General features: G+C 39.1%; 1 protein-coding gene across 18 annotated transcripts in view; it reads left to right on the top strand.

Annotated features, from left to right (window-relative positions):
• TANC1 (tetratricopeptide repeat, ankyrin repeat and coiled-coil containing 1) overlaps nucleotides 1-12,515 on the top strand; it is a 57,508-nt gene that overhangs the window by 6,142 nt on the left and 38,851 nt on the right. For 7 of the 18 annotated variants that reach the window (XM_085584795.1, XM_031505463.3, XM_085584794.1 and 4 more), the window contains one exon: nucleotides 7,338-7,412. The exons of 2 other annotated variants lie outside the window; for them this stretch is intronic. In XM_085584795.1, the coding sequence (XP_085440921.1) occupies nucleotides 7,352-7,412 (61 nt within the window). In that variant the 5' untranslated portion in view covers nucleotides 7,338-7,351. Of the gene's footprint in view, nucleotide 1; nucleotides 3,036-3,058; nucleotides 7,413-12,515 lie in introns of those variants that run through there. 9 more of the 18 variants (XM_085584781.1, XM_085584784.1, XM_085584783.1 and 6 more) reach the window with 5 other exon arrangements.

The following is a 12,515-nucleotide window of genomic DNA, read 5'->3' as shown; positions in this document are numbered from 1 at the left end:
AAATTTTGAGCACTTCCCAATATAGAATGTTTATGTTCATGCAAGAATTCCTTTGAAAAGTTAGGCAACATTGTGACAAGACATAAAGGGAAGACTTTGCTTTACTCTCAGATAAACTATACTTGGCAAAGGTAGAATGGAGTATAGGAACATTGTGCCTTCTAGCATCATATCCTAATCTGTTGGGCAGTTTCAGTCTAGCAATACAAAGCTGGTGTGTATGTTTTTGTTTATTTATTCTCTGTCTAAGCCATTCTTTGTGCCACTGTGGTATGTCACCAGATATTTTCTGTGAATTTGCAATAAACCACCCTGAGATTGATGGCAGCAGCTTATAAAGTGTTTTATACTTATTTTGAGGTACTGGCCATAGTTTGAAAGTCTGGGGGGAAAAAAGACCTAATTAATATTGGGTTTTTTCCCTGCCTAAAGTGTTGCACTTTGTCCTTTAAAGACAATAAGGAAAGGAGAACAAAAGTGACATTAAATAATTTTTTTTCTGATGGAGTTCAAAGCTTTGTAAAAGTCTGCACCAGAGAAATTTTCTGAATGGTTTGTCAGGGAGGACTTGTTTCTCTTTTTGTTTTTCCCATGCTTGTGCAGAAGGTTCCCCCAAGGCTCTTGGACCCTGTGTGCAGTGTGTGCCACCAGAACTGCCTTGGTTCTCACTTGGGGATCTGGACTTCTCCAGAAAGCTTCTTTTGTGCATCCCAGGTATCTGCCTCACTAATATCTGGGGAATCTCACACTGTCCCACAATCTGGTAGAAACAAGTTTATTTTTTACCTGTTTTCATCATCTCTGCTAATAGGGAAAACAAATGCTTTTCTTCTCAGTGAGCCTTGCTTGAGACTCCTTTCTTCAATCTTTAGCCTTCCCCAGGAGAAAAAATGCATTTTGTTTATTTGCAATATTTCTTCTGTTGGCAGGATTTCGACCTGAGTGAGTTCTTGCTGGTGTCGTATCACTTCTCTTGGTGTATCAGTGAACTTGACTCATGTGATGTACAGTGGGCTTGTAGGCATCTCAGGAGCAGGTTAAGGGGAGGCACTAAGCACTGTCTTGGCAAACTTATAAAGATTTACAGACTTAAGATTTTAATGAATAATTTTTTTTTTTTAAGTATAAAAGTTTGTGTTCCACTAGTAGTCAAATTCTGGTTGTGAGGATTTAAATTTATTTGGTTTGGACACTTGCCTGTGGAAGGAATGCTTTCTAGCATCTGAGTTAGAAACTATAGTGGTGCTAGGCTGTTTAATTACTGAAAACAACCGGACAGCTGTAAAATTTTAATAAATACAGGCTTGCGAGTAGTTAATATTTTTGGTAAGAGCATGCAGGATCTTGTCTACACCAGGAAATTATTGCGGGATGGGGGAGGGTGTGAATGTGAAGCACTGTCCCCCTTGTATAGACAAGCCTTTAATTTTGCTTGAGTGAGCTCTGGGATGTTCTGTGTATTCTGTGTTCTTGTCCTTAATTTGAGCTCTGCAGGGGCTGACAAGGAGTTAGTTATACTGTCTGGTCCATGTGAATAATCTCCCTAGTTTGGGGTCTGTGTGTGTAAAGAGAGCCCACACCTGCCAGGCTAGGGCTCAGGGGAGGCCTTGTGTGTGGTCCCATTGGGGCAGGTGTTGCCTGCCAGGAACGTGCAAACAGCCAATATTAATGCTGTACCATGGTCTCTCAATGCCACTGCATTGTACACTGAAATAAGAAGTGATTCAAGGGAAAAGGAATTGGGAGAACATGGGTGTTAAGAGTGTTTCTTTGTGGTTTACACTGCAGAAGAATGCCTGAGTCCAGTCCATAAAATAACACAAGCAGGTAATTAAGAGGAGAAAAACTCCATGAAAAAGCAGACAATAAAATCCTCAAAATACCAATAAAACCCTCAAAAACCCTCAAAATACCTGATAAGCAGGATGAAGACTATAGGAGAGTTGGAACTAGATATGGTAAGGAACTAAAATAGAAACAAGCTTTGAGTTTTATCAGCACCATCTTATGTTAGCATTCAAGGAAATACAGCTGTCTGTATTAGTGTGATGTTTCTTTAAAAAAATAAAAATATCAGGCATACTAGATTCATTGAGAACCTGCAAAGTGTCTGTGATGATGAAAAAAGTCACCTCTTTTGTATTCTGGACATAATATTGACCTTATTTTGTTTGGATTAGTTAGTTTTAATTTTGTTTTGTAAGTCATAACTGAAGAAAGGGAAGACTGTAGAAAAAGGTAGGTGACCGTGGTCTTGGCATTTTCTCTGGAGGGTCTCAGCAGAATGGGAACAAAAATTCTAGAACACCTCTGCTGTGGTCAGAAAAGCTGTGAACAGGTAAGATTTTCAGGTTGTGTTGCTCTTCTTTCCCAGTGTAGCCAGATAGGTGATTCCAGTCGTGATTCTTCATCTGCATGATTGCTGAATCCTTCGGGTTGGTTCAGACAGGGGCTTGTGACCTCTGGAGTGCATGGTTCTGGCTTGTGAGTGCTCTCCATCTGCTGCAGTGAAGATCAGATTCTTCAGTGCTTTGGTGTAGTGACAAATAATGGGCAGCAGTAATCTCTGAGATTATGATGAAGAACAATTTTTGCCATGTCTGATACCTGCCCAACATTTTTGGACAGCAGTCAAATGAAGTAACCAGCTTTTCTCCTGTGTTGGCTGGCAGTCCTCAGGGACACTGGCTAAAATAAGCAGCAGTTTGGTAAAAGAGTAACGTAGCAGAAAACTGGGTGATTTCAGGGCATAATAGTTACATCTTTGGCATCTGAGAAATGAAATTAGATCCAGACTGGTGGGGAAAAAGCTACTGCAAAAGCACATTCTAACAGCTAACATGATAATTAGGTTTTTCTCACAATTCCTCATCTTTCACCTCTTATTGTATTTTAATACTGCTTCAGGGCGTAATTCCACTTCAGAAGTGAACAACAAACTGGAAACCTTGCTGCTGTTTTGCAGTTTCCTTTTAAACTGCTGCATAGCTTTCACTGGGTCAGATGAGAGGGAGAAAATGTGGAGTATCTCACTGGTAAGTTTAATAATTAGATGATTGAGTGAAGAGCAAATTATGCAAGTGAACTACAACTTGTCAGTTTATCTGTATTTTATCTGTTTTGTACTTAGATTGATCTTTCTGCCTGAGAATTGCCTACAAAGGGTAAAGGCCATAATTGTTTAGGGTATTGTATAAAAATATTTCAGTAATAACTATTTAACTTTAGTGGGTCTGGCTAAATATAGCATATTGGAAACATTATATATGCCACTTCTTACTTGGCTGTAGGGACAAAGGGTCAGAGACAGACCTCTCCAGAGTATGCTTTATCATTTTTGCTCATGCATTTGAATCATCATAACGCATATATCTCACTGGAAATTGTACCTTAAAAGTAAAACTACTATTCTCTTACAATGTCTGTTAATTCATTAATTAGTAGTCCCATATCCGGGGATACATACTCTGTTTATTACAAAATGCTAGATATTGATGGCCCAAAATGTAGTAATTTTTACTTACTGTCTTGATTTGTTGCATCAGTAATACTTTGCTCCTTTAAGTATTGCATTTTGCTGTATATTCCTCTTGTTTGAAATCTGGGCTTTAAATTTGCCAGAAAAGGGAAATGTTGGAACTTTTCTGTGTGACACATAGAACAACACTCTGAATGTGTTTGTAGGCAGTGAAAGCGGTTCTGACGAATTGAAGTTTTCTTTCAATGCTTAGGATTTTGGGATTCAAATTTTTGAATCTTTGGATTCAAAAATGCAAAATACACTTTAAAAAAATACAGATTATTTGGAAGTATGTGTTTAATAAATTCCACACTGAAAGGTGGCAAATACTTAAGTACTTCTGTGCAGACAGTAGACTAAGGTGTTCTACCCTGTATTTCTTTGCAAATGAATGCTGACTGGTTTTCAGGATCTAGATCTGGAAGCTTGAACACAGCTGTGGGTAGTACTGTAAGGAGTGTAAATGTCAGGAGTTCATGGGCATTAGCTCAGGTGCTTACCTGCCATGTGGGATTAGTTTATTTGACCTCTGCAGTTGTGATGAGCTCCTGTTGGTAGATCTTTGAAAATAACCCTCTCCAAAAGGTGAGGGAGGTACAAGAGCTGTGAATCATCTTGTTCCTGATGTTGTTGTCTTCAGTGGTAGTTTTACATGGAACACATTCCCATGCAAGAAAGTTACTGAGTTTTAAGGAGAGGTTTGCAGGCAGAGTGAAAATGTGGAGAGATTTTTCCATCTCTGCTTTTCAGAGGAGGGATTCCTCAGGTAATGAAGTACTTATAAAGGTTGATACATGAACTGTTTTGTGTGCCTGTGGTCCTAACTTTTTCATTACCTAAAATTTGTGTTTTACAAAGCTGACAGTGTTTTGGAGTTGTTCATAAAGAAGCTGATCATTATAAATTCTCAAATCAAGGGACTTTCTGCCCTTTCCCTTCATGCTCTGAGCAGGAAGCATGTATGGAATGTCTTCTGCATCTAAAGAAAACAGTTGAACTGGTGGGAGCACAGCATCCATTTGAAAATGGTCTGGACAAAGCTGGGAGTCCGCCTTTGTCAGCAGCTGACAGGGTCTTCAACAAGCAGAGGAGTTCTGTTGGGACATTATTATTAGCACTCTGGGATAACAAGTCCACATCTAATACCCATTTTAAAATGGGAATTATAGTTTTAAAATCATTAAAAAAACCCAACAAACACCAAAAAAGTGGCTTCATGGCAGAATTTAAATATTGGAATTAAGAAAACATGAACTGCAGTTGTTTACCGAAGTGAAGCAATTGGAGTAGCTGAAAGGGCTCCTGAAGTCTGAGTCAGGGAGTTTTTCTACTTCATCTTAGCTGTGAGGGGAGAGAAAGTGCAATATGCTTAGAAAGACAGTGTGCCAGCATTACTGTAAAATATCCTATTAATACAGTTATCTTTAAAACAGAACAAGATTTACTATCTTGTGCCTGGTTCAAGGGATGAGAAATTATAAATGCACACTATTGCAGTTCACTTTAATTGGTGTTATTGAGGTGTGAACTATGGGTATGAAGAAATACTGAAACTGAAATGCTTTTGGATGTATGTCAATAAGCATCGCAGTAGGCACAAATAACTTTGGTATATATATATATATTTTTTTTTTTTTTAAGTAACACTAAAGTATTTCTAAGCTGTAATCATTGGTTCATTCTCTGTGTTCACCTGCATGCTCTGGAATGCAAATGATGTTTTACTGGACCCCAGGTGGTGGTTTTAGCATTACTTCAGAAGATAGTTTATTTTTTTTTATTTTTTTTATACCTTTCAACTTGCAAACAAAGAGCTGCTATTGCTTTGCTGTTGCAGCCCTTAGGGTTAGCTCTCTCTGTGTGCATAACTCACACAGCAAAAGGTGAGTTGCTTTGGAGGTACTTATCTTTATTTTGGCATTTCCTTTTATAGGGGAAAAGGAAGGAAGTGGGCTTTATTTCCAGGTAGTAGGCACTTTTCATATCCACACTGAATGTGGTCTGAATAAGCAACCATCTTGCATGCCAGTTGTGTTCTGTGTTAGATCAGTGGAGAACTCTTTGCACAGTAGGGAAATTGGCCTCAATTCCGAAAAAGAGAAAATCTGGGATGGAATTGTCCTTGATTCCTTTTATTTGGTCTCTCATTAACCCTTATCTATATTCTAAGAATAGGAATGACATATACTGTAGAGTTTCAGTTCTATATGGAGCCTGTCTGTCCTGGTTAATAGAAAATTCACTCCTGATTTGCAAAATAAGAAAGTTAAATATAATATGTGACTTTTCAGGTCTTCCTTTTTTTTTTCTTCCCCCTGCCACTCTATTCTAGCTATGTATCTGAAATACCTTTCTTAGATTCTGAAATTCATTAACACTTTTAGGTCCTACCGTTGCATAATGCAGGCTTTCTAACATGGCAGTTGGTTTTTGTATGGTTATTTTGATACATTTATTTTGCTTTGTATCCAATTAGTAATCAAAAATTATTTCCTTTTAGTGTATTTCATTTTTTGTTTAGATGATCCAGTTTTGGGCGTGTGTTTGTGAGCTTTTTCAATTTTTTTGATGCTGAAATTGGAGAGGGCTGATGAATTCCCATCCTTGGGGAAAAGCAGCTGGAGATGTTGCAGAGCCTGCTGGCCCTGGCAGCGTGCGGGATGGAGGTGTCTGTGCCCGTGGGTGGCCCTGCCTGCATGGGGACAGCCCGTGTGTGCCCGGCTGTTACCTGTGCGAAGCTGGTGGAGAGCAAGCCGGGCCCTGGAAACCTTCCAGGCTTCTGGGCGTTGTTAGTTCCGTATGCTTCAGGTTATTCATAGGAGCTGAACAATTCTATTGTACTGGTTTCTCTTTCTCTGTTTTATTTCATCAAATGAAGAGAAATTTCTGAGGAATCCACAGTTTTTGGATGGAAGATTTTTGCTTTTCCTTTTGATTTCATGTGGTGTTCATGGCAGTCAGTTACATAAGACAGCATAGTCAGGTTACTTTTTTCCCCCCCTTCTTGTTGCACATTCCGTACTGAAAGTTTTCTCTAAATGAGATACCTTTTGATTTTTTCAATAGAGAAAACAAATGAAATCACAATTCTCAGATGCTCCCAGAAAGCATTTTGAGAAAGAAGTGATCTTCATAATTCCTTCCATTCTGTTTTCCTTGCTCTGTAACTGGAGTTACTTCTGTGAAAGAACTGTTTTTCAGGTTTATCAGCCCAAATACATTTTTCTTATACTTCTTACTTCTCTGAAATCTGCAGCTGTTGCTCACTTGAGGTTGACTGTTAAGAGTGCCATGTGGCAAGCAGAAAGCGTTGTGGGGATGGAGGAGTTTGTTCCTCAGTTCCCTTGTGTGCTGTGTGTGGGCACAGGTGGGGGTGGTACCCTGTCCTGCTGTTATCCCTGCTGTACAGTCTTGCAGTTGGCATTCCCAGCTGATGTCAGCCTGCTCCCGTTACTGCCAGTCAGGCTGCTGAACTCCAGTCAGAAGTTAGAGCTTGATTTTAGTTTATTTTGCTGGAGTGTCCTACCGCAGCTTACTCAGGTTTAGCCCTGTAACTGCAAGTGGATGTGGAATGTGGAGAATGCTGCATTATTTTTCTGTACCAGAAGACAGCAAACTCTTAGTTGCTTAGTTCAAGTATTGAAGCGTTTCTTGTGTTTCACTACTTTGTTCAACCAAGTGACACTGTAAGAAATAAATGTGACTACCAAAAGGTCTCTCATAATTACCTCGTTTTTTTTGTATTGATCCTGTTCTTTGTTTTGACTTGTGTGAATGGACATTGCATTTATTTTTCTTTCTCTCTGTTACTCTCCAGGAGCAACATTTAAAATGTTAAAGGCCGTTCTAAAAAAGAGCCGAGAGGGTGGCAAGGGGACCAAGAAAGAGTCAGGTATGAATATTATTGCAATGTTTTATACCCCAGGTGAGTTGGGCACTGCAAACCCAGGACTGTCCATCCTCTGGTGCAGCAGTGCCCATCCCAGGGGCATCTTCTTGTCTGCTGCCCCAGCTGCTGCCTGGGGAGCAGGAGCTGCAGGTCTGCACCTGCCTGGAAGGTGGCTCCAGTGCATTTATTGCTGCATGTCCAGCAGGCAGCAGGGGGAGAGCAGTTGGTTGTGCTTGTTGCCCTAGAGACACTGAGAGCAGGCTGTGTGTGCTGTGCTGCCAGCTCCTACCCAGCCTGGAGCCAGGCCTCCCGACCACAGAAATGCACTTTAAACTGCTTATTCGTTGTGTTACAAAAAAACTCAACACTGGTTATGTATTATGGGCAATAGAATTTTTATTATGTATGTCTTTTGAAAAAAAAAAATTATTGAATTTGTGAAAATATTATTTAGCTGGCTATCAGGTTTCTATTATGTTCTGGTTTTTGCTTTAACTACAGAGATTTTTGGAAGAGAAAAGTAATCATTATCAAAATAAAACTTATTTTACTATTAACCATATATTTAGTAGGCCACTACTTACCTGCATTGCCTTCCAGGAAGAATGGTAACAGAGCTGTCGTTGCCATTTTCAAGGGCAGAGAAGGCCCAGCAGTGCTTGCTGAGGAGAAGCAGTAGCTGTAGATGTGCAGGTATTGGTGATTGGGATAAACCTGCCTGCTCTGTGCCAGGCGTGCTGAAGTCTTTGCTGCAGTGGCTGGAAAGCTCTTGGACTTGAGTGAAAGTGACCTGGTTTTCAGAGTTACATTTTTAACTTCAGACTGTTGATGTAGTCTAACATTTCTGATTTTCTGATAGAGTTTGATCCTGAATTATACATTGGAGTAAATTTATACTCTTTGGCAACATGAACTTCTTACTCCCAGAGTGCAATACAAATAAATCCAAATACGTCTTAAATGTATAAAATTGGATCCTTTAAAACAACACAATGCTGTTTTTTTGGAAAGCAAGTTACATACATGTCTTGCATTGCAGCTTTTAAAACTATGCAGTTACACTGAGTCCGGCAAGGGGAGGGTATTTTCACTGTTATTTTCCAAAAACTGGTTCTGAGTTCATCTGGCAGGTAATATGGTGTTCTTCAGGAAATTTCTGTGGTCTTGTGAAGTTTTCACTCTGTCACAGTTCCTTTCTAAATGACTGAATGATGGGAGCTATGTTGATTAGAAGAAACATTGACACTAGATCGGAGATGCACAGAAATAATCACAGAGCAACACGAAAGGCATCCTGTTAATTTTGTGTGTGCTGCTGACTTGAAGTTACCAGCTGGGGCTGTTTAAACAGAGTGGGCTAAAGATTCCTGTGGTGAGGCTTTCACTGGTACATTTTTTTGTTAAAGTACTAGTTGGAAGTTGGTTTTGACTCAAAAAGAAAATTGGGCTGTTTGGAATGGAGCTCTGACCAGGCTTTGATTAAAATCTGAAGCTTGGAAAAAACCTTTTCTTGTAGGTTGGAAAGCATGGCTTTTTATTTTGGATCTTATGACATCTGTCTGTATTAATGTGTGGAAAGGAAGATTTTTCTATGTTTTTGCAAATATAATGCTGCTGTATTTCTGAGCAGCACAAGAAGAGTTAGAGTGTGGGACTTTTTTGGTTTAATTTTTGGTTTGGTAGGTTTGTTTATTTGTTTGGGGTTTTTTGTTGTTTTTTTAAGCAGAGCTCTAGAGTGTCATTAATTAGATGTTATGGATACCAAATATTGGGAAAAATTGGTGAATAGTGCCTGACTGGTGAGAGGTAGAGCAAGGAGGAGTTCAGGAGCAGCTTTTTAAAAGGAAGTAAATAACTGATACATTGGATTTCAGAGATTTTGGGGGTTTTTTTTGTATTTGAAGATGTGAAAAGTATGAAGAGAGATGTGTGCATTTTATTCTGTTCTGTGTTATGCCAGGTCTTCCTGTAAAGTTATGTCCAGGTTATTAGCTTTCTCTGTTGTTCCAAAGGACATTCCAATTCTTCCAGCTGTAAGACATTTCTCTACTTTTAGAAAAGATGTGAAGCAAGGCAAAGAACATTGGTCTTTGTAGAGCTTATTTTTGCTCACTCATCTCCCTGGTCTTAAAACTGAAAACAGGGAGAAACTGAAGGGTTTTTTTGATTGTAGAGTTTTCCCACTTCATGGCTGTTTGGATATGGAATAGCAACAACAGCTTAAAATTTCCTGCTCTCTGAAGAGAGTAGAAATGCACCCCAGCGATGGCCATTCTTCAAACTGCTGTTGGAGAGAGGATTGCAGTAGTAAATGTTGATGCTTCTCTCAGCTCTGTGGGCACATGGGCTTGATTTCTTGCTTATGAAGTTTTGAAAAAATTTTTCAGAGCTTCTGAATGTGGGAGGATGGAGACAGTGCATCTCAGTAGGGCCACCTTGAACGCATCTGGGAAGACTGCATGGTCTTTTTTCAGTATACTCATGGCTTAGGGGTGATGCTGAGGAGCTAGAAGGTAGTAAAATCTCCATGGGTCATAGTGGGCAACCCAGCCAGCGTAGGAAGGACACCAGGGTGATGAGTTGCAGCTATGCCTTTACCACATGTGACCATTTGAAGTCAAATTGGAAGGAGTTTATGCTAAACGCTAAGAGATCATTCTTAAACTGAAGTAACCCCAGTTGTCCCATGGGTTGCACGAAAGGAACGCCTGGAAGTCTGCGTAATTTAGATCTGAGTGGGATGATTCCTGTTTTACTGAATAGAACTTCCTGTTTGTGTGTTAACTCTCTTTTATGGGTTTTACAGCTGGTAGGCTTGTGGAACTAGTGCGAGTAGGAATGGTGGTGTTTTTTTCTGGATTGGTGGCAGGCACAGCTGTAATATTAAAAAGTGCAAAAGGGTTAAAGGACAAAAAGAAATAACTCTAACTTTTTTAACAGTAGCTTATGTGGATTTTAATATTAGAATTTCTCATTTGTCCTGACATAAGGGATTAAGAACTGAAGCTGTAACATTTTTGAAATCTAGCTGCTGGGAATGTTGATTGCAGGTTTTAATGGCTTCTTAAATTCAGGGTTATCTTGAAAAAGAAGGTTGCAGGAACTAGTATTGATACTTTGAGAGAGAGACTGAAGTGCTCTGCTGAAGAGTGGTAGAATGTCTTTGTAGAAATAGCTTCTACCTTGATCAGATGGAAGGCTCTCACGTAAGAATGTCACTTTTGGAAAAATTATGCCTCAAGCAGCACCAAAAGCAGAAGTTAGAGATTTGTAGTTGGGCTCAGACTCTGCAGTTGCTTCAGTAGAAATTCTTCTACAATAGTTTTGTAATAAACCCATTTTAAAATGGATTTATTTAGGCGTGGCTGGGAGGCATTGATAGGTAGATAGGTGGCTGTTGTAGAATTAGATAAAATCTAAATGAAGCAAAATTAGTGTGATTAAACATGCACATATGTAATTATCAGTTTGTGCAAACATACATGAACACAAATGAAAGTAGCTGTGTTGGCAGCAAGTTACATGTAGAGCAGCTTTTGCAAGTAAACTTAGGAATGTTATTTCTAAGTGTGGATTTGAAGATAAGGTGGTTGATATCGTGCTTAGGTAAATAGATGAACCAAATGCCAACAAAATGAACAGAAATGCCAACCAAATGAACAGAATTTCAAACAAACCAATTTTTTACCCAGACATACAACTTTTTTTTCATTCAGATTTTTTCTGGTTTTTTGCGGCATGAAGAAACCTGTCTTTACAGCCCTTCAGACATAGTTATTTCCATACAACAGACATAGCTATCTCTAAGTTGATTTTTCTTTTCTCTTGTCCTTCTTTGCATTAATGATGTGCACTTGATGAAGGATGGAACCTGAGGGGGATAAACCCACAGTCTGCACCTGTAACCTTAAAGTAACAGAAAACTGTTTGGGCAGTGTTTGAAACCAAGCAGGAAGGGAGTAAACAGAAACAAAGTAAAAAGTGGTACTTTCTCCTCTTTGTTAACTTGTCGTCAAATACCTGTTATCTCTTTAAACTCTCCCAAAGTTTCCTAGTCCTCTAGAGATTGCTGGGGAGCTGTCTCTCCAGTGGGACATGGCAAAACTGTCTCACCTAGTGCCCTCTGCTGAGGGTTCATGTTCTCATTCCTCGCTCTTTGTCTTTTGCTTTGCTCTGTTAATAGACTTTTATTTTCTACATTTAAGGTAATCCCACCTCTGTGTCTATTTCTGCCCTGTGTTTCTTTCTACCTACCATAGGATTGTGTGTTTTTGCTCTCTCTCCTGTGTTCTCACACTTGAGGTTTACTTGTTGACCAATTTATTTCTTTGAGGTTTTTGACCTCTGTAACCACAAGGATATCTTCTGTCTCTGGCCTCATCTGAAAGTAGCTGGCTGTTTTTATTTTAATATAGCATAGAAATTTTGTGTGTTTGTGACACTGTTCAAGCAATCGGAGCCAGAAGACTGTTGTTCAAGTTGAAGTTCTACTTGGTTACCTGTAAGTCCTGTCTGTGCCTATGAAGAGGTGATAGTATACATAATAAGCTTCAGAATATAAACAAAAAGTACTTCTTAATTATGATTGGTTCAGAAATTCTACAGACCTACTAATTCTTAAATGCTTAAAAATGCTTCAAAGATAAATATGTATTAGTATTTCCTGCTGGGTTTCTGTACTGCCAGCTGTTTTCCAGTATATAATTACATTTGTTTTCTTTAACTGTCCCAAAGTCAGCAACTTGCCTGCGTTTGAGAATCTGCTTTTTTTTTTTTTACTTACTAATCAAAAGCTCATTCAGTATAAAATACATGTAATGTATTTTAATTTAAAAAGAAAATAAAATCTTGTATGTTAAGTTTCTACAGAACATACTCAGTTATTTCAGATGGCTTTGTAGTAGCGTGACCATTGTTGTTCTGTTGACCCAATATCAGGCCTGAAGGAACACGAATAATGGCAGTATTGTGCTTAGTTTGCAGTGTTCTTCCTGCACTAAATCCCATCAGAAGTTGAGCATCAAATGTAGTACATGGTATGCCTGGAACATTCATTGATGTCAGTAGAAATTCAGTGTGGTAAGTAGTTGGGACTTTCAGGTTTTC

Source organism: Lonchura striata, chromosome 7, assembly GCF_050655825.1.
Source record: "Lonchura striata isolate lonStrDom1 chromosome 7, ASM5065582v1, whole genome shotgun sequence".
In the NCBI taxonomy this organism is placed as follows: domain Eukaryota; kingdom Metazoa; phylum Chordata; class Aves; order Passeriformes; family Estrildidae; genus Lonchura; species Lonchura striata.
This window is presented reverse-complemented; position numbering and strand designations above follow the sequence as displayed.